A 22,498-nucleotide genomic window follows, 5' to 3' on the forward strand; every position below is an offset into this window, starting at 1 on the left:
ATACCTGTGCTGCTTATGACTGCTTTTGTGCTCCAGTGTCACATATAATTCACATCGAGTGGACGTTATTATTTGCCAGCATGGACAGCGGCTGTCATAGATGTTTTACAGCACAAATTCTGACTGAACGGATAAAGATAAAGATCATTTGTTGGGCTATTTTATCTACAGCTCGTTAGAAGTACAATTCTAGCGAAATAAAGTAGCGCCAAGATGATATCATTTGATATCACGCCTTCAACATTTCTCACATTATTACAGTTTATTCACTATAGTTTAGAAAATGGTAATAAAATATGAGAACTCAGAGTTAAACTGTGTCAGAACAAATTGATCTTGATAACATCAGATAACTTTGATAGAAAGGTATGTAATGAATTGGGTTGAATAGCTGTCAGCTGTTAAATTTAAGAACACAATTAGATAAAACCAATTTAGCTCAACCAATTACCAAGCAACGCTTCATTTTGTTCAGTCTGTGTGTAAAAGGTCACATTAGCAATTAAAGAAAAAACACTGAAGCAAAACATGCTCAGCTCAAAGTGTCTGAATCATTTTTGGTCCCAAATTTTACTGGTAGTCCACTGTATGAAGAATTTTTGGGTGTAATATGTGACAGTGTCCTGCACCCACTAGTAAAAAAATATCAAAAATTATATCTCTGAATCATTTTTGGTTTGACTGTAGGTCAGATGTCCAGATATCGGATATGCATCCGATTAAAATCCACATTTGGAAGTGGCCCAGATCGGATGCGAAAAATTGGATCTTGTGCAGATTTTAGTTTACACCTGTGCAACAAATTCCGATCTGTGTCAGATGTGAGCAAAAAATCAGATTTTGTGCCAGTGTGAATGCAGCGTAAATGTCAATGTGGTTTGGTCTGTAATGCTTTGAACACTTTTTTTTTTTCTCCAAAGGTCACAAGGATGATCCTGAGGGTCAGAGGTCGTTCCCTAAAGAGGTTGCTGTGAGCGGCCGGCAGTCGAGTCCCTCCAGAAAGGCTCGTGATGTGGTGAGTAGTTTTCTGAATGTTAAAGATGATGTTTCTCTGGTTTGGCTCATTCCGGTGTGTTTCTGCAGGCGGCGGCGCAGGGTCACATGCGGACGGTGAACTCATACGCCGGTTTCACCGAGTTCGACAGAAACCCTTCGTTCCTGCATCCAGAGTCCAGTGAGTGTAAACGTTATGCAACACAACACTTTAAACATTAACCCTGATTTAGCAGTTCTTGACAACATCATGAGCACAAACGCCACCTGCTGGTCACTGAACGCAGTTACACACTCTTCTCTTGATTTAGTCATGCGTTAAAACTACAGGGTTCCTACGGGTTTGGAAAAGTATGGAATTATTTTTCAGGTCTGGAAAAGAGAAAGCAGAGTACGGGAAAAATATTTTATTGCCCCTATTTCGTTTTTTTTTTTTTTAGAATAGAAAATTACAAATGTTATAAAAATAAATTCATCGTGCAAGAAGTGAGGTTTCATGGCAGCTGTTTAGTCATTCTTTTATTGTCAAATACGACAAAGGTGCACTTTTTCGTGCACAGGTTATAAGCATTTTGGGTTTCTTCTCACTATATTTTTAGCACCGTATTAATTAGCCTCAAGGATCTTTGCAAAAACTAAAATATATACAGACTTTAATGTGTGCACAAGAAACCATTAAACTAAAGTATATAGGCCAATGCACACAGGGCATACTGCCTCAATGAAAGCCAAATCTTAAAACACTTTTTTACAGTACCAGTCTTTTTTTATAGACCCTTGAACTTGGCAAATTTTATACTGTTAGCCCATTTACTTCATGTCATGGTTTCTCCGCCACCACAGACGACGATGTGTTGAATTGGACATTAGGCCTTGATATTAGAGGTACTACTGTAAGAAAAGCAAAATTTTGAGCAGGTAGATGTCTGGTAATTCATGTCTATCCCTAACATTTTATTCATAGTAAGATGCAGTGATGCACAAAGGAAACAGGTTATATAAAACTAGAAATTAAGCGTGCAAAACATTTCCATGCACATGTGAATAGTTTCTCGAGGGCACGAAAAAGTTTCTTGTGTGCATGTCTGTATTTATTTATTTCTTATTTTTTATTTTAGGGACTCAATGAAATCAATGGAAAAAAAAAAAAACCCTAAGAAAATTTAAATATTTACAGATGACTGTACTATATACCAAATATAAAGCTGAAAATAATGCGTTTGTGAAACACATGTGCATTGCTTGCCAATTAATCACCATTATTTCAATGTTTTACTGTAGATATGCTTTCATTTCTGCCGTTTGTAATGCAGTATGTATTAGATGCACACAGCTCACACACTGACAGACTTTCACGTGCGCTTTGTGTTTGTTTGTCCTGAAGGTTGATTGTGGCTGCGGTTAAATGCACTTGCGTTTCCGAATACTTTGAAAGCATAACTGACTGTGTTTACATGCGGAGCAGGACAAAACATCTGATATGTGGAAATAGATCTGTGCATTAGTGTGAATGCAGCCTTAAAGCTGCCAGTGTCTATGATCTCAACAGTAATAATCAAACAGCAATAATGATGAGGAAAAACTCATAACTATTATCTGTAAACTTTCAGATACTTAAGGAACACTTTTTTTAAAATAAGTATTTAAAAAAGTAGCCTGCTTATATAATAATAAAAAAGTAATGTAGCTGTCGGCAGTGATATTGAAAATTGAGAATGTGACGCATCGTGGAGTTGAATTGTTGACGTGATGAATCGTAATTGAATTGAATCGTGAAACCAGTGAAGCTTCGCACCCTATTTTTAAGATGGCAGCACTGACACACAGAGACTCCAGCTATAAACAAGAAGCATAGAAACTGCAATTCTGGTTAAAATGTAAAGTTTTAAAGATGAATTAATTAGGAAAAAATATAGATCAAGAATTGTTTTCGGATCGTGAGGTGATTTCCATCCCTAGTGAAACCATTCTGTGTGTTTCAGCGCTCGGGAAGCAGGAGAGGACACGTGTGTCGTTGGAGGACGTCTCTCATTATGAGGATCTGCTGCTGGTCAGTCAAACACACAACGACACAAACACAGCGTTTCAGAGAAACAGCATTCACACTCGCCGTAACTCTGTCTTTCTTTCTCAGGGCAAATCAGCACAATCCAGCAAACTGTGAGTATCTGTGTGTTTTGAGGTTGACAACAAATAAAGTGATTGTGTTTTCATGGTTAAACGTTGATGTGGGTTCGATTCCCAGGGAATTTGTGAGCCTGCAGCACAAAAGCAGTCATAAGCAGCTCAGGTATATTTGTAGCAATAGCCAACAATACATTGTATGGGTCAAAATTATTGAATTTTCTTTTATGCCAAAAATCATTCGGATATTAAGTAAAGATCATGTTCCATGAAGATATTTAGTAAATTTCCTACCATAAATATATCAAAACTTCATTTTTGATTAGTAATATGCATTGCTAAGAATTAATTTGAACAACTTTAAAGGTGATTTTCTCAATATTTAGATTTTTTTGCACCCTCAGATTCCAGATTTTCAAATATTGTCCGATCCTAACAAACCATACATCAATGGGAAGCTTATTTATTTAAAAAAATGGACCCTTATGGCTGGTTTTGTGGTCACATTTATGAGCCGATAAAACAGTGTACCTTAAGTGCAATGCAAGTTGCTTTGGATAAAAACATCTTCCTAATGCATAAATCTAGTGAACAGGTTTATGTGAGGGGTGATTTTGGGTTAGGACATAGAAAAAAAAAAATCATTAACCTGATATAAAAATACTGCAAGTGTGTGAGATGCGCTCACTGATATAGATAAACAAACGTGTGATTTTCTTGTTTGTTTCTCTGTTGTTCAGGAGTCCAGGAGACGACATCTCAAACAGTGAGTGTTTCATCACATCTAATGATCGTCTGATGACAGCTGAACTGATCCTGCTTTAGTCTGACTGCTGTGTGTGTGTGTGTGTGTGTGTGTGAGCAGCAGGTCTGTACGCCGGGCGACACGCACACCTGGGGGCACGTAAGGACTGTAAGTCTGACCCCTGCTGGTCTCTCTCAGCGCTGCACTTACACATACAGTACTGCACTCCACTCATAGCATCAAGAGCACGGTAATACCATGGTATTTTGTGTGTTGTTCTGCTCATTCTTTGCTCTGTGTGTCTGTGGACCAGCGATCGGTTCTCCGTTCAAGCCCATGGAGAGTTATCAGTATTCAGGTCAGTTTTATGTCGTTCCGTCTAATGTAAACACAAACGTGTCCTGATTCGAACCCGACCCACGACGCCTCGCTCAAACACAGACTGTAATGTTTAGAGGGCCGAGGCGCGGTGGTGTGGGTTTGAAGCAGGTGTGTGGCATTGGCTCCTGTGACGTTTACTGACATCAGCCCTGTGTGTGTGTGTATTAGCGGTGGAGCGTAATAACCTGATGCGGTTGTCTCAGAGTATTCCATTCACCCCAGTGCCCCCTAGAGGTAAGACACAACACTGCCCTCCTGTCTCTCTCTGTCCCATCAGGCTTTGCTGTATATCATGTAGTTCTGGGCGGCGTGACGGTAGTGATTGATTTTTACTAGTGCTGTCAAACGATTAATCGCATCCAAAATAAGTTACATAATATATGTGTGTGTGTACTGTGTATATTTTTTATGTACATATAAATAAATACACACACATACAGTATATATTTTGAAAATATTTACATGTATATATTTATATTCATATAATTTATTATACACAAATATATTTAATATATAAACATAGTAAAATTTTTCTTAAGTATATGCATGAGTGTGCATTTTTATATATTTATTTATTTATTTATTATGCATATGCATAATAAATATACACAGTATACACATAATATTTGAACAAAAACATATTTTGGGTGTGATTTAATAGCGATTAATTGTTTGGCAGCACTAATTTTTACAGAAACATGTAGTGATCTTAAAATGTCAGACAAATGTGCGAATGTCTAAATATTCTTAAATCAAGATGCATTTACTGAAGAAGCAAAATTACAAAACACAAAGTCTTGTTTTCTGAGAAATAAATAAAATTAGTTTGATTTAAAACAAAAACTAATATCTGCTAATGAGATCATGAAAAATCAGCTTAATTCAAAGGGAAAACGTTTTCATCCCCCATTGACAGATTTGTTCTTGTTTCACTTCATTTTGTTCAATTTCTCAGAAAATAAGACTTTTGCATCTTCATTAAATGTATCTTGATTTTAATGATGTTTGGATATTTGTGACCCCGGAGCACAAAACCAGTCATAAGGGTCTTTCTTTTTTTCTTTTTTCTTTTTTAATTGAGAGTTATACATCATCTGAATAAATAATCTTTCCATTGATGTATGGTTTGTTAGGATCGGACAATATTTGGCTGAGATACAACTATTTATAAATCTGGAATCTGAGGGTGCAAAAAAATCTAAATATTGAGAAAATCACCTTTAAAGTTGTCCAAATGAAGTTCTTAGCAATGCATATTACTAATCAAACATTAAGTTTTGATATATTTATGGTAGGAAATTTACAAAATATCTTCATTGAACATGATCTTTACTTAATATCCTAATGATTTTTGGCATAAAAGGAAAAATAGATAATTTTGACCCATACAATGTATTGTTGGCTATTGCTACAAATATAGCTGTGCTGCTTATGACTGCTTTTGTGCTGCAGGGACACAAATGTACTGGAAAACAAGACAAAAATACTGAGGAAACTCATTTGTAGCAGTTCATGCAACATTTAATGCTACAATTTTGCTCTGATTTAAGACTTTTTAGGCCTTAATTTGTGGAAGGGTCAATTAAGACTTTTAATGACCTTTTTAAGACCCACAGAAACCCTGAAATAAAGCTGCTCTAAAAAGACAATAGTGTCAATATAGTTCAGTTCAGTTCAGTGTTGATTCTGTTCAGTTCAATAACAATCTATTTAACTTCAATCAATCTGATCTCTGTTTAATAATATCAGTCTGACTGTTTTAAATCTTTAGTTTTGAACTCGTGAATCTGTTTTTACTCTGTTGTACATTTGATATGAATCAGCTGATTTTTGCTTTGCATCCATCAAATTCCAAATAAACCAAAAATAATTAAATCAGATGAAGCGCCTTTTGTTTGTAAAAGACTAAATTCAATGGATTACAAAAAATAGACATTATCATTTACATATGTGTCCCTGCAGCACAAAAGCAGTCATAAGCAGCACAGCTATATTTGTAGCAATAGCCAACAATACATTGTATGGGTCAAAATTATACATTTTTCTTTTATGCCAAAAATCATTAGGATATTAAGTAAAGATCATGTGCCATGAAGATATTTTGTAAATTTCCTACCGTAAATATATCAAAACTTCATTTTTGATTAGTAATATGCATTGCTAAGAACTTCATTTGCACAACTTTAAAGGTGATTTTCTCAATATTTAGATTTTTTTGCACCCTCAGATTCCAGATTTTCAGATAGTTGTATCTCAGACAAATATTGTCATATCCTAACAAACCATACATCAATGGAAAGATGATTTATTCAGCTTTATATTTATTCACACACATATGTATGTGTATATGACACACACGCATACATACAATAAAAACAAAACAAGTAGATAGAATAGAAAAAGAATACAGAAAGCTAATGTTAGACGTGCAAGTGTTCGAGGGTCAAGTGTTTTTTTTTTAAATATAAAACTAATAGGAAAACAAATAGATAAACTAGGATTAGAATAAAGAGTGCAAGAGGTAGAAGGTCAAATAAAGATTTATCATCACATGATTGTTTTACAATCAGAACCATTTTTCATTAAATTTCCAACCACAAAACGTGACACAGAATTGCTTGATGTAAGATGTAGTTCGCGCCGCCCAGCCCTACGGTGTATTTGTTTGGTGATATTGTGTGATTGCGAGGTCAGTCGTGTGTTCAAGCGTGATGTTCTGGTGTTTGCGTGTCGTACAGGTGAGCCGGTGACCGTGTACCGTCTGGAGGAGAGCTCTCCCAACAGCATCAACAACAGCATGTCGTCGTGGACTCAGCGCGGTCTCTGCGCTAAGATCGAGTTCCTCAGTAAGGAGGAGATGGGTGGAGGCCTGCGGCGGGCGCTGAAGGTGCTCTGCACCTGGTCCGAGTACGACATCCTCAAGCCTGGACACCTGTACATCGTCAAGTCCTTCCTGCCCGAGGTGGTCAACACCTGGCAGAGCATTTACAGAGAGGAGACCGTCCTGCACCTCTGTCTCAGGGTACGATCTCACACACACACACACACACACACACACACACACACACACACACACACACACACACACACACAAACACACACTCTCTAAAACACAGCATGTAGGAATCGTGGAAATACAGATTTAAAATCATAAGAAATAGATTAGTAGCTATGATTGTTTTTGAAATCAAATCTTTGCACAGTTATGACATGGAAAAAAGTTAAGTCTTAAATAATACACACGGTATAGATATAAACCCAAATAACGTTATAAAATGTTATCGAATAAGCATGTATTCTTCTAAACTCCTGAAACATTGGTGTCTCATTTTAGAGCAGTCAATGCAATTTATGAAAGAAATCAATTAAATCTGTATGTGGGTGTGTGTGAAAATATTCAGATGTAACCCCTTTTGTAATTGTTAACATTTTCATAACTGTAATTTAATTACACATTTTAAAGTGCATATTCAGACTTTTGAGTGACAGATTAACAAAAGAAAAATGTAGGGCTTCTACATTCTATGCACCAGTTGTTGATTGGATGTTGAGATGTGGGCGTGGCTCACAAAAGTGAAGGTGTATGAGTGTGTGCTGCAGGGGCGGAGCTTAAATGCATTGAATGACTGGAAAAGTATGAATTTTTAAAGGTGTCATGAAATTAATTTTTTAGGTTATTTTTAAATGTTTCCTTATAACCTTAGTATGATTTTTTTTAAATTCATAATTCAGATGTAAATGGTCATTTTCTACTCTGAGTTCAGCATCTGATTTGACGGGGCGTGTCTTCTGGAGACTTCAGTGGAGACGCCCCCTAATGTGATTGGCTAACATCCTTGCATATGAAATGAGCTTTACATGTGGAACTCTAACTTTAACTGCGTTTTTATAACAGCTGCCAAGATGAATCAATCATGAAAAGTGTTGATTACTGCATTATATTTGAAATTTGCAGTTTATTTTATTTTATTTTTTTTACTGTTGAGTAACTTCTGATATGAATTTACATTTCATACTTTAAAATGATTAGTAAAATGGGACGTGACATCAGGAATATAAATTCTGCTTTAGCTTACATGTTTTAGTGCAGTGCTTGATTGACAGGTGAGTAGGCGGTCCTTAGCGGTTACACTACAAACTACTCAAACCTAGGGCTGGGCGACATGGCAAAAAAATCTCAGAACGTTTGACCGATTCTCGATTTTTAACTAGTCAACTTTAAAAAAAAAAAATACAAATTCTTTATTAATCCTGTAAGTTAAAGAAAATTCTATTCCAAGTGCAGCACACATGATGTAAATGTTTAACAAATCACTTGTTAAATATCTTTGCAGAAAAGATTCATGGACTACAACTACATCTTGTACAAACTTGCCTTATACATATTATATGACAGAAATAATACGAGGAAAATGCTTTTAAAAATTCTCAAAAGTCAAGGTTAACTATTATTAACTATAAATGTTCTGTAAAAGCAATGAACAGCAGCTTTCAGTCTGTCACCGTGATGCAAACGTGAAATATCAGACACACAGCAGCAGTTCTTCACAGGTTTTTTATTCGATTGCGCTGCTTTTTCATAGTTTTTCTATGTAAACATGGACGCGTTTGACTGTCGCGCTCACGTCTCATGCATGAAACGGCTTTATAAATGAAGCGCTTGAGTTAAAAGAAGTTCACTCCCATCTTCTTGCATGTTTACTCTCTTCCACTGTCTGCGTTGCATCTTTATAACACAAAAGCACATTCTGTGTGAATAGCACCTCGCGATGTGAGCGTGTCTTTTCTCTTTACTGTTATCATTGGCATATTGTCAAAGTGTCTAATTCTAATGTTTGGTAATATTTCTATTCAAAATCATAATTCCTCAATTTATAAAAAATTAAATCCTGGCAAAACATTAAATTCGAACTAATCGATAAAATCGGACAAATCGCCCAGCCCTACTCAAACCCTTCTGATTGTGGCTCAATCTCATAAGTTTCTTTACCCCATTTAAACCCATATTTAGCATCGTCCCGGATGAGTGAACGAGCGCTGATGTCTGTGTGAGACTCCACTGAACACGTGTTTGTGTTTCTGTTGTCAACAGGAAATTCAGCAGCAGAGAGCAGCTCAGAAACTCACGTTTGCCTTCAACCAGATCAGACCCAAAACCATCCCATACTCACCCAGGTACACACACTCACACACTCACACTCACACACTCACACTCACACACGTTTGTTTTTGTGAAAAGTGGGGACATCCCATAGGCGTAATGGTTTTTATACTGTACTTACTGTATGTGCTATTGTCCTACACCAACCCTACACCTAAACCTACCCCTTACAGGAGACTTTCTGCTATTTCAGATTTTCAATACACTCCATTCTGTGTGGTTTATAAGCGTTTTGAAAAGTGGGGACATGGAGTAATATCCTGAAAAGTCACCTTCTCCTTGTAATACCTGTTATACCCTTGTTATTATACACATCTATGTCCTCATTTGTCACAAAAACACACACACACGCTCGTGCACACACACGCTCGATCGCACACACATACACACGCTCGCTTGCTTGCTCACACACTCACAAGCTCAGACACACGCACGCTCGCTCACACACACAAGCTCGCTTTCTCACACACGCTTGCTCGCTCACACACACACTCACAAGCTCAGACACATGCTCGCTCGTGCGCACACACACTCACAAGCTCAGGCACGCTCGCTCGCACGCACGCTCACACACGCTCGCTCGCTCACACACACAAGCTCGCTTTCTCACACACACGCACGCTCAGACACACACGCTCGCTTGCACGCTCACACACGCTCGCTTTCTCACACACACGCACGCTCACGCGCTCAGGCTCGCTCGCACACACACACGCCGCTCGCTCACACACACACAAGCTCGCTTTCTCACACACTCACAAGCTCAGACACACACGCTCGCTTGCACGCTCACACACGCTCGCTCTCTCACACACACACATGCTCGCTCGCTCGCTCACTCACTCACACACACACATGCTCGCTCGCTCGCTCGCTCACACACACACACAAGCTCAGACACACGCTCGCTTGCACGCTCACACACGCTCGCTCACTCACACACACACATGCTCGCTCGCTCGCTCGCTCACTCACACACACACATGCTCGCTCGCTCACTCACTCACACACACACATGCTCGCTCGCTCACACACACACTCACACACACACATGCTCGCTCGCTCACTCACTCACTCACACACACACACACACATGCTCGCTCGCTCACTCACTCACACACATGCTCGCTCGCTCGTTCACACACACGCTCGCTCGCTCACACAGACACGCTCGCTCGCTCTCACACACACACACACACACACACATGCGCACACACCTACAGATGCGTTCGAGTGTGTTGCTGAGAGCGGAGTGTGTTTGTGCAGGTTTCTGGAGGTGTTCCTGCTCTACTGTCACTCTGCCGGTCAGTGGTTTGCCATCGAGGAGTGCATCACTGGAGACTTCCGCAAGTTTAATAACAACAACGGGGACGAAATCGTCCCGACCAACCTTCTAGAAGAAACCATGCTGGCCTTCAGCCACTGGACGTATGAATACACACGAGGAGAGCTGCTCGTGCTCGACCTGCAGGGTTTGTGTCTCACTTACACACGTCACGCTCCAATTAGAGACGCAACAATACCATTTCTTCAGAACCGATCCAATACTGAAAATTCTGAGTATCTGCTGATTCCGATCCGATACAGCGCTTTTTATTTTTTTTATCATCAATGTAGAATACGTCTGTGTGTTGACCCCATCATCACTCTTTTCTGTGTTAAACACAATCTGCTAAATATAGGCAACTTAATTTTAATGAAAAAAATATGTAATCATAATCTGTCAAAAATACTATTATAAACTAGTTTAGAGGATAATTCAGCATTTACTCTAGAAAAATCATGGGTGCACAATGATTTTATAAAAGACATTTCTTTTAAATGTATAGCACAGTAATGAAGGCAGCAACATATGATAGGAGAAAAAAAAGGCTATTCATAATTTTTCACTGCACAAACATATTATACGAAAAGTACAGAGCGGCACAAAGTGCTTATGCACATCCAGTGCGCAAAATGATGCGCTTGAAGCAGAGTCACATAGAAATGTTCAAAGCACAAAAGAGAAGATATTGATGCATAGTGCATTAAATCTGTGCGATTAGTTTATTGAGCCTTTTCTTTTGACAGTTTTAAATCTCAGTTATTGTGCGCTCCTCATCATCCTGACTGTTGTAACCGAATGCGTCAGTTTACGTGAACTTAAACATTCATCTGTACCTCACTATGGAATGGTTTCAGAACACTTGGAATATAATGCACAAAACATTTATGGCACTTTATAATGATTTTGTGCCTTTCGTGGGGCTTAACAACTCTCTCTCTCTCTCTCTCTCTCTCTCTCTCTCTCTCTCTCTCTCTCTCTCTCTCTCTCTCTCTCTCTCTCAATTCAATTCAATTCAATTCAATTCAATTCAATTCAATATTGCTTTATTGGCATGACTGTAAAAAATACAATATTGCCAAAGCTTGAAATATATGTGGAGAAATATAATAACAATGAAAAGATCAAAATAGAATAAAAACCTTATAACAATATAAACTTAAATAAACAGTGTAACAAATAAGAACTTATTATGTGAACATTTCATACCATAGTGTTTAACACATAAACACACACAGGCTGAGGGTCACTGTGGCGGACAGCAGGGAAACACTTTGAGGTCAGACGTAATACACACACACACACATGCACCTGCTGTCTCTCAGGACGTGGCACGTCCACACACACACACACACACACACACACATATGCACCTGCTGTCTCTCAGGACGTGGCACATCATTTATATGTTCTGTTTCACTAATGGCTGTAAAGTTCTTTATTAAGTTGTGTCTCTCTCTGTGTAGGGGTCGGTGAGATACTGACAGATCCGTCTGTCATTAAGAGCGGAGAGAAAGGGTGAGAAACGCGAATCAAAATGACTCCTATTTTAAGATCTTACGGCTTCAGTCCTAATTTAATTTTTGACAGATGAAATCAACTACAGTGCGTTTAGTGAATTGTACTGCTGCTACTAAGCTCTGTTACAACTTGAGCCCCACTTTATATTAGGTGGCCTTAACTGCTATGTACTTGCATCAAAAAATAAGTACAGTGTATTTATTATTTATACTGTATTGCAAAGCACTTTTGCTGCTATTGAGGTGGGATACGGGTGAAGTTAGGGACAGGTTTGGAGGTATGGGTTAAGGTGAAAGTGATGGGTCAACAGTGCAATTATGAATGTAATTACAGAAATTCATTACAGATGTAATTGCATGCAGGTATTAAATACAAGTACAATGTAAAAACATGTGTAAGTGCATTGTATCAAATGATTAATTTAAATTTAAGTACATAATAGTTAAGGCCACCTAATATAAAGTGGGAACACAGCTTGTATAGTGTGTTAGAGTTTATGAATTTTCTTTTTTTATGTTTGATTGCAACAGGTCTTATGATATGATCTTTGGCCCTGCGAATCTTGGAGACGATGCCATTCGTAACTTCCGCGCCAAGCATCACTGCAACTCGTGCTGCCGAAAACTCAAACTTCCAGGTGAGTTTATTAATCGCTGAACACCGCCCCAACCATCGTTTTGATTGTTTTATAGTAATAAACATCATTTAGTTCAGTTAGCGAACAGACACTAGAATTAAAATCTGAGCACGGCTGCTCAATGCAGCGCACCGAACTACATTCACATCACAGATCAGATTTCATTTATCACGCGAGACAAGACGATAGCGGATGATTTAGTTTGGAAACGAAATGCAAAAGAGCATGTTTGGCGATATTTCAGATTTTGAAAAGCCTGTTAACTTTTGACGTTAATCTCAGGTGATTTTGGAAGTTTCTTATTTAACTGGTTCCACAGTGTTTGCTGATTTTCAGTTTTGTATACCTATTTAAACTGTGTAGCCAATGTAATTTGCTGTTTTATATTAGGCACGTAGCTTGGTGTATTTTTATCCGTTTTGTTAAAAGTTCTAACTTTTATTGTTGTTTCATTTTGTTGTTGCTTGAATTGAATCAACGCTGAATTGCTGCTAACTTGAAAGTGAAAATAAAATGCATACGGTGCTTTTACAAGCTATTTAAAAGTGAGGAAAGAAGAAAAACTCAAACTAACCGATACCGATATTATCGGTGTTTTCACACATCGATTAACCAGTGGGGAAATTTCCTCACCATCACAACCCTAATATAATTCAGCATTTACTTAAGTTTTATTTTTTAAGTTTAAGCGTCTAAGTTTTGTGTTCTGATTGATTTGTAAGTGAATTATCGGTAACACTTTATAATAACTTCACACTATGAATCATTAGGTAAGCATTAGTAAATAGTCAGTTTATAAAGCATTGCCCCAACATTAATAGTCATTAGTAAGCAGTTTATAAATACAGCTATAAATATTTTGTTCTTGAGCATATCTAGGTTTAATAATTTTATTTTCATACTTTATTAATTTATTATATTTAGAATTTACATTTCTAAATTATTACGTTATTTACAAACCAGTTTAGGAGTTGTCAGTGGTTCATAAGATCATTTAGAAAGTGTAAGTAAATGATTAATAAACTATTTAAATGTACATTTATAAATCGTATTATTTAGACACACAATAATTGCTCCAGTGTGTTAATAAATGCTTTATTAACACATATTCCTGCTGTAATTCATGATTAAGTCATGTAGTTATAAAACATTTAGTAGTTGCCAGCGATCTATTTTTGTGAGATCATCTAAAGTGAGGACTATTTATACCTTATAAAGCATTTACAAAGAAGATTTAAAGGCTCATTTATCTCCCAAACAGAGAAGTTAAACAAACACAACACAGAGGGATACAGAACACAGAAATATTTATTTCAAGATGCAAAAAATTAAACTGTACAGCTGTACACTTTAAAAAAGTAAAAAAAAAAAAAAAAAACTCTGCAATTTCATTAAAAAATTTAAAATATTTAAGTGTACGGTATCATTTTTTTGCATCTTGAAATAAATATTTCTGAGTTAGGAGGAAGATAACTGAGCCTTTAAATCTCCTTTGTGCTTATAAATCAAGAACAAGGCATTTATAGCTGTATTTATAAACTGCTTACTAATGACTATTAATGTTGGGACAATGCTTTATAAAGGATGAACTGACTATTTACTAATGCTTACCTAATGATTCATAGCGTGCAGTTATTATAAAGTGTTACCAAATTATCTAATCTTTCTAATGAGTTTTGTGTGTGTTTGTGGTCAGATCTGAAGCGGAACGACTACACTCCCGATAAACTGACCCTGCAGCATGACCCCTCCGAGGGCCCGTCCCATTCGCCGCCTACAGGGGGCGCCGCGAAAGAACAGCGTCCCTCAATGCGCTTAATGCTGTGAGCCACACACACTCGCATCACTGAAAACACTCTTCGCAAGACGGAAACTAAGACACGGTGTGTGTATGTAGGACATAAGCATGCGTGTTTTATACGAACGCGTCGCCTCTGAACAAATGCAATCTAGAGATGTTTTAAGTCATGTTTTATCCTGTACAATTATAACAGGTATTATCAGCTTTTAAAAGTATTTTTTTAAGTTTTTATGTCTGTATGAAACTATAAAGTGGTTAATAACTGGTACAATATCACTGTATAGAGTTAAATATTTATTCTAAACTACGACAAGTTGCCTTGTATAAAATAAAAGCAATTTTACATGTGATGTATGTCACTTTTTGGAAAGAAGACTTGCTCATTATACTATTATCTGATTTTGTACAGAGCTGTATGCCAAGAGAATGTTTTTATGTACAGAGCCTTATGAATGCATTTATGGTTCAGACTTCCTATGTGTTTGAATCTTGTCGATTATGGGCAGATTGCAATGCAAACGACAGCGCAGTGTGTGCGATTTCACTGTGCTGACCACTGAAACCAGTCCATGCAATCAATACTCACCTTTATAATGTTACAGCGGTACTGTTGTCCTTTACTGTCGTCGGAGGATCACGTGAGAGTGTTAATCTAGTGTATCTCATAGATACATTTATCTGGCACGATGCTATCAGCTGAAACGTGAGAATATTTGATGCTGGGGGATATTATATTAATGGATCTGTACACATTTTTTTTACTGTATATTTAATAAAACACTGAAAAATCATCTAAAGGTCATCCATATCTGTTTTCTCTCAGTCTGAAATTCATTTAGCTTCTGTCGCGTGTTTGTGATTTATGGTGATGTGTGTTGAAAAATAAGTGCATAAAGTCAAATTACAGCTTATTCCGGGTTCTTTAGTTAAATCTGACTGTTTACGGTCTTATTTGCATGTTTTATTTAATATTTTATGAGTTTGCGTTCTTTGCTAATTTTATTTAAACCTGTTCTTACTGCATTTCCTCGTTATTAAACAGCACTTGGTATAACATTTGTTGTTTTTAAATGTAATGAGCTTGATAAACTTGAATCTATAACGATAACTGTATTAGCATTCACACCAACTGACAATAACGTTGTTTATTATAAGTTTTATGCTCGATCTCGAGTTACACTGGAAAAGAAAAATCGTAATCGTGATCCCAACGATATCGTCCCTTTGTGTCGTTAATTGTTGTGTGGACTTCGTTCTTCTCTTAGAGTTAAAACGATTATTAATCGTAATGGTTATCGTTTTATCGTCCTTTTGTATGCACATGTACATCACGGAGATGTCTATTTGACGTCTGCAAGATGTATTTTTTATAGTGTTTGCTCATCTGCAATACGTCTGTAGGACGTTTCCTATCAGATGTCAAATAGACATTTATTAGATGTCTTTAAGATGTTTATGATTTAGACTATATGTAAAACTGACGTCTGTCAGATGTTTGTACACAGCAGATGCTTTCCAGATCAAGCGATCTTATGTGTGCTATCTTATCCAGTGTTGGGAAGGTTACTTTGGAAATGTAAAAGGTTATAGATTACAAGTTACCCCATCTAAAAATGTAATAAGTAGTATAACTATTTCAATTACTTTATTAATGTAACTGATTACATTTGATTACTTTTCTAAATTTCACTGGCATCTGACAATGGCTTGGAAAAAAAGTTAATTTAAAAAAATAAAGCATACATGAACCCAAATAGGAAATAAAACAGTTATTGAATAAGCATGTGTCCTAAACTCCTGAAACATTGGTGTTTTCATATTTTAGAACAGTCAATGCAATTTATGAAAGAAATCAATTCAATTTGTATGTGGATGTTTGTGAAAACCTCTCCATTGTAATTGTTAACATTTTTATAAGTGACCAATTTAATGCAATTACAGTAAAATAACAATTACAGTATTCATTTTGTAATTAAATTACGTAATGTAGTTACTTCCCAACACTAATCTTGTGACACACGTCAGGTCCTCTGATTTTATATCTTTGGAATTTACACAAAATTACTGGAAGCTTTACAAACTAATTTACTAGCTTCACTAGAAAAACACCAAACAGTTTCAAGAGTGTTTTAAAATATATTTGAACAGAAGCGCGCGAGATCACCATAGCAACCGTAAAACCCGGGAGAGAAAATATTAGAGCTGTAAATTTCTTTCTTTACTTTAGTGTTGTGTGTAAAAGTCTTTACTAAAGCAATAAGCACCAAGAAGCCGTTGTTTACAGTGAATTTATAACCTGTTAGACTGAACCCCCTTTAGCTGTTATAAATTCACTGTAAACCAGGCTTCACGGGGCTTTTTGCTTTTATAAAACGGTTATTCCATAATGACATAATCTTCCATAATCACATAATGATATTAAAAACAGTATTCTTCCGCCAAACAATGTAGTTCCTCAGAAACGGTTGTGGTTGCAATAAAGTGGTTGCCTAGCAACACACAGACCTAAAGAAAGGTGTGTGTTTGTAGAGTAATTTACAACAGCTTCGAACTTGGCTCAACCAATCAGAATCAAGGACTGGAACTATCCGTTTTATAATATATATAAAAAAACGTTTAACCGTTCTAATAATTGGATGGAGCCAAAATAAAATGGATTGCAATCCCGCATTAACTGCTCCAGACACCCCGCATCAACTCCGTATTGTTTTTATTCGCTCTGTAATGTGTGTTTGTGAAGAAAAAGTAGTTCACCTCAGAGAAAATCCTGTCAGAATCGGTGTTTCTGCGATCGACGGAGAAAAACCGCGAAGAGATTTTCCATCGAGATTTATAGATAATTGTGCATTAGTACGTTAATAAATGTAAAATAATTTGAATACAAATACAGTTTACAACATCCAGCAGCACAATGAACTGTTTTGGAGATCGCTAACATCGCCTCACACTCAAGTTAACGCCAGCTCTTACATTTAAAAATAAGATGGAAAGATAAAAAAATGAATAATTTCCATGGATCTAGTTTTTTTTTTTTTTTTTTTTTTGCATCTGTTTGTTTGATGTTTAAATCTCTATTGGAGAACACTAGATGGCGCACACTCACAAAAAATAATATTTTGGGGTCCTATAAAATGCAGTTGTAAGAACTGGTTTCGGTTTTCAAGAAAATTAATGAATTTATGGCGAAAAATCAAGGAGCAGACTTAGTTTATTTAGTTGCTTTTCACAAGTTCTCGTCGCTTCTGATGTGTGTTAGTCACTAAAATATAACGCTAAAACCAATAAATAAACGTTAATGATTACCGTTATGATGATGTGGACAAGTTATTTCTAATTTTAGTTTAGTTTAATTCAATTTATTTTATTATAAAACTGTAATTTGTTTTATTTAAATGCTATTTCAAATATTCCAATGGTTTTAAAATGCTTTAGTCGGTTATTTGTCAGTCTTACATGTTTAATTAGTTCCTCAGTAACACATAATAGCGTTTTACTTATAAAACTGAGTGTAGAATTAAAATTTCACAAGCAGAATTAAAGCATCTGTTATCATGAGTGTATACATGAGTAAGATAAATATTACTTAGTCAATAATCGCCCCGCCTTTAAAGAGGAAGTTAAGTCAACGATGATCCAGACTCAAACATTCAAGGTCCGCGTTACATTAACTGTCAAGTTGAGATGGATTTGAGGTTATTTTGTGTGCTGTTTATCTGTATTTCATATGTTAGTTCATCAAAATTACATTATGATGCTCGTGTGATGGTGAACAAAGAAGGTAAGCTAACATTTACTCAATATTTAATCGGTTTTTATTCTCAAGATCATCATGTCAAGAAAAAGACTAACCAATACATGTTTTGTTGAAATAAATAGACAAATAATAGATATTAATATCATGCTTGGATCCAAATGTAATTTAACTTTGTATTGAATAGTACATTTTGATGTCAACTCAAGCCTTTAATAGAGAAGAAAAGTAGTTGAAAATGAAATTAGTATGAATTTATTGAGAATAAATCATGTTTTTAACCGTGTTTCATTTTATAGTGACATTACGTTACCAGGATAAAGGAATAAAACAATGTCAGATCTTCATGTATCAAACTCTCACTTCATTTTCTCACGAATTTGAACAGAACTCTATTTTTACCACCCAAACCGCTCCTGTCTCTTATCTCACACTTTCAGCTGTCTCTTCTGCATTTCTGTGTATCATTTGTGTAATAATGTGTAGAAACCGCTTTAAAATAGACCTGGTTACTCTTTATTTTAAGGTGTCCTTGTTACAGTGTAATTATACATTTAAGTACTGAGTACTGATTGTACTGTGATTAATTAACTACATCTACTTACTATATGGTTTGGATTAGAATTAGGGTTTGGTTTTGGGTTACTTGCATGTAATTTGGCATAATTTATTGTTGTTATAATAGCACGTGTAACAAGGACACCTTAAAATAAAGTGTTAGCTATCTTTTTAATCACAAATGTTTGAATACACTGCACACTTTATAACTTAAGTCTGCCTCTCTGTTTCAGGTATAACCAGGTTTTCTTTTGAAAACAATAATATTAATTTGGTGAAGCTCGTCAGAACCTCTGGTAACAATATCATCTGGGTCGGAGGACCCAAGATCCTCTATTCCATCAGCCCAACACAAGCCTCCAAACCCCATCAGGTACAGTCATATTTATCATCATGTATATACAGTAGATCTCAGACTGTGAATGACATCTGAACGGTTCCCAGTTCATCTGCCAAGAGAAAGATGACATTTTACTTTAAATGATTATGCAAAAACTTATGTAATGTAGCTTTTTCAATGCAAGACATTTGAAAAATGTTTTTTCTAGTGGTGTCAAAATTAGGGCGTTTAATTTTTTCAGTTTAACGCGTTAAAAATATTTTACGCAATTAACGCAGGGGCGGGGCTACGGTTGGCCACCCCACTCAAAACTGCTGCTTCTGTCACTTTTTCTCTGGACAAGAAGTGCATTTATTCAGTCGCAGAATGTCTTTACGACCACATCAAACGGGAGACGTTTCAGACACGCGCTCCACTTCACTTCAGCGCCAGGCGCGAGTCAAACGAGTGCGGAAACGGTACTGGGCTCGCGCTCCTCCATTGCATTGGCGCTGGCCATAGCCTGTATTCTTTCATATCAAAGCGTGAAATAAACTACGTGCATGCAATGTCGTGGTCAGTTAATAGAGACTTTAAGACCTGGGGCCAGTTGCATAAACTTAGCCTCTATGTTAAGACTGTGTCTTAAGAACAAGTTTGACAAACTAGCAGTTAGCAAAGGGGTAATTAGTCTTATTTTTGCATTTAACTAATCTACTTAGTTAATGTAACTCAATTTAAAATATTATGGCCAGTCTCAAATAAAAATATTAGATGACTAACTTTTAAGACTAGTCTTAACCTTTTATGCAACCGGCCCCTGAAGTAGGTCAGAAAAGGTGAAGAGAGCAGCGGCAGCTCTTAAAGAAATAACAGCCAAAACAATCTAATAACCAGCTGCTGTGATGACTGTTCGTTACAGGACAAAAGAAAAAAAGAGGAAATCAATAACTTTTACAGCTTTAAGGATCCTTAAGGATTTAAGGATGCACAAATATGACATTTATTATAATGGGTTTATGTGAAGATTGTTTTAAGTTCACTTAAATTAGAAGTTATTTTTTAAAGTCTAATAAATGTTAAAATTGATAGCTCTCAATTATACTGTAATGTTGAATGGCTATAGATCATAGTCTATATATAGCTATAGGCTACAGTCCAAAAGGCAGTTTTATAGAGAAATCAGTAGTATTGGTGTCAGTGATACTGTCCTTCAGTCATAAAAAAAAGATGCCATTAAACAAATATAAAAAAAAATACTGTCTTTATGTTGTTTGTGCATTAATTTGAGGATTGAATGTGAAATTATTGCAATATAAAAGTATATTTAAAAACGTTAATGTTAGGTGGGATTAATCGCGATTAATTTCAGAAAAATGTGCGATTAATTAGTTAATTTTTTTTAATCGATTGACAGCACTAGTTTTTTCTTTTTAAAGTAATGTTTATGCCTCGTGGAACATAAGCAAGCATGAAGACGTCACCTCTCTTACGATCCCTTATTTGCACAGCATCGTTTGTTTTGTTTGTGATGTTTAATGTTTGCTGAACTATGTTTGAATCCTTGTTTAGGTGAACGTGCCTCTATGTCAGGATGAAAGCAAAGATTCAGACAAATCTGTAAGTATTAAAGGACAGAAGATGGTTATGCAGCACCTCTGATATTCATCCTTCCCACAGGATCAGGTTTTGCTGAGTTGTTTATTCAGCAGTCTGATGAGTCTAAGAATCAGTTTATTGAAATAACCTGTTTTACTAGTTTACATGGAAATAACCCTGAATAAGAAGTAAAAATTCAGGTTATTCTCTAGTAATATCATCACAGTGTAATCCTGTGAGTTTTCCAATTGTTATTAGAGTTGTAAAAATAATGTAGAAGTTGTTAAACTTTAAAGCATTAAAACCCTAGATTAACGAAGCTTGCTGGCAGCTTATTTAACTCAAGGAAACGAATCATATATGAGATTAATCAGCTATTTATACAACATATGCACAAGTGAACTTGAACTAAAGTTACGTGCTAACCAGAATGTGTAACTTCTGTTGATGGATGCATTGAAATAATGCATTATTTATCAGCTTTAATATATCGGCCAAATTTTCTTATCGGTTCGATAACAGAAAAATTTACATTTATCGGCCGATACCGATATGGTAGCCGATATATCGTGCATCCCTACAAAATGCCGGTTAAGCTTCGATGTTTTTACATTAACACACCTTTTATTATGCATAATTGAACATTTATATAAACAGTGTTTCAGGTGTTGCTGGTAGTTTATGTGCCATTAAAGCTCACTGACGGTTGTTTTTTCCAGCAGCACTGCTCACACAGGATCTCTGTGCTCAGAGAGGGCGTTGATGGAAATCTCCTGTTCATCTGTAGATCATATGATGGAAATACAGTGTGCTGTAACTTGGTATGTCCTGTTTTTACTGTATGCATTTTAAACTCATGTGAAAGTATGAAACTGAGCCATGTCTTTTGTTCCAGAACTCCAGTTATTCTTTGGACAATTGCTTCACGTCAGACAATTATGTGTTATATATTAATGAGCCGTCATTACTTGTTGGTGAGTATTGCACATTTTAATGAGTATTGAAATACATTCATGTGCATGCATGTTTGCACACATTTCTGCTGCATTTTGGTGCATGAAGTTTCATTTCTTGTTGAATATCTGTCATTTATGATGTTGAAAAGCTGCATTCAGCATCCATATCTCTATTAAAGTTATCTGATGAATGAGACATTCTTGACTGCCCACTAAGATATTCTTGATAATGACTAGTATATTGTTTGCCACATAGCTGAGCACAGAGGAGTATTATCATTTAATATTAGAGTCGGAAACATACTGTCCCAACCCATTGGACTCATGTTTTGTCGTCTGCCTGTGTTCCCTTCCTGTTTGCCTATATTTGGTTCTGTTCCTGTTGTCATTAGTGTATTAGTTCATTAGTCAATTATCAGTTAACCCTCAGCACCTGTCTGTCCCTCATTAACTACCCTACTTTAGTTCAAGCCTGTTCAGTTCTCCCTCGTCCAGTATTGAATGTTGATGTTGTGTTCACCTTGTTTCTCTGTAGGGATGTAACGTGTTTGACGATAAATCATGATAAAATTCCCCGCGGTTAGTATTACCGTTTCATATTGTAATTGTCATTAAAACCGTATTCGAT

The 22,498-nt window shown here is 36.3% G+C and overlaps 2 protein-coding genes across 3 annotated transcripts in view; both read left to right on the top strand.

Moving 5' to 3' along the window:
• Nucleotides 1-15,478, top strand: part of trpm7 (transient receptor potential cation channel, subfamily M, member 7) — a 55,238-nt gene extending 39,760 nt beyond the window's left edge. The window contains 14 exon segments of the mRNA XM_058750694.1: nt 921-1,015; nt 1,084-1,174; nt 2,976-3,043; nt 3,128-3,153; nt 3,858-3,883; nt 3,983-4,030; nt 4,176-4,220; nt 4,412-4,477; nt 6,982-7,265; nt 9,336-9,418; nt 10,671-10,876; nt 12,195-12,246; nt 12,780-12,886; nt 14,583-15,478. Of these exon segments, the coding sequence (XP_058606677.1) occupies nt 921-1,015; nt 1,084-1,174; nt 2,976-3,043; nt 3,128-3,153; nt 3,858-3,883; nt 3,983-4,030; nt 4,176-4,220; nt 4,412-4,477; nt 6,982-7,265; nt 9,336-9,418; nt 10,671-10,876; nt 12,195-12,246; nt 12,780-12,886; nt 14,583-14,713 (1,328 nt within the window). The 3' untranslated portion in view covers nt 14,714-15,478.
• A 2,804-nt stretch (nt 15,479-18,282) lies between these two features.
• Nucleotides 18,283-22,498, top strand: part of LOC131524805 (semaphorin-7A) — a 29,325-nt gene continuing 25,109 nt past the window's right edge. The window contains exons 1-5 of one of the 2 annotated variants that reach the window (XM_058752142.1): nt 18,283-18,465; nt 19,230-19,369; nt 20,888-20,935; nt 21,634-21,735; nt 21,810-21,888. In XM_058752142.1, coding sequence (XP_058608125.1) covers nt 18,369-18,465; nt 19,230-19,369; nt 20,888-20,935; nt 21,634-21,735; nt 21,810-21,888 — 466 coding nt within the window. In that variant the 5' untranslated portion in view covers nt 18,283-18,368. The remainder of the gene's footprint in view (nt 18,466-19,229; nt 19,370-20,887; nt 20,936-21,633; nt 21,736-21,809; nt 21,889-22,498) is intronic. The other variant, XM_058752143.1, reaches the window with a different exon arrangement.

Source organism: Onychostoma macrolepis, chromosome 18 (assembly GCF_012432095.1).
Source record: "Onychostoma macrolepis isolate SWU-2019 chromosome 18, ASM1243209v1, whole genome shotgun sequence".
Taxonomy (NCBI): Eukaryota; Metazoa; Chordata; class Actinopteri; order Cypriniformes; family Cyprinidae; genus Onychostoma; species Onychostoma macrolepis.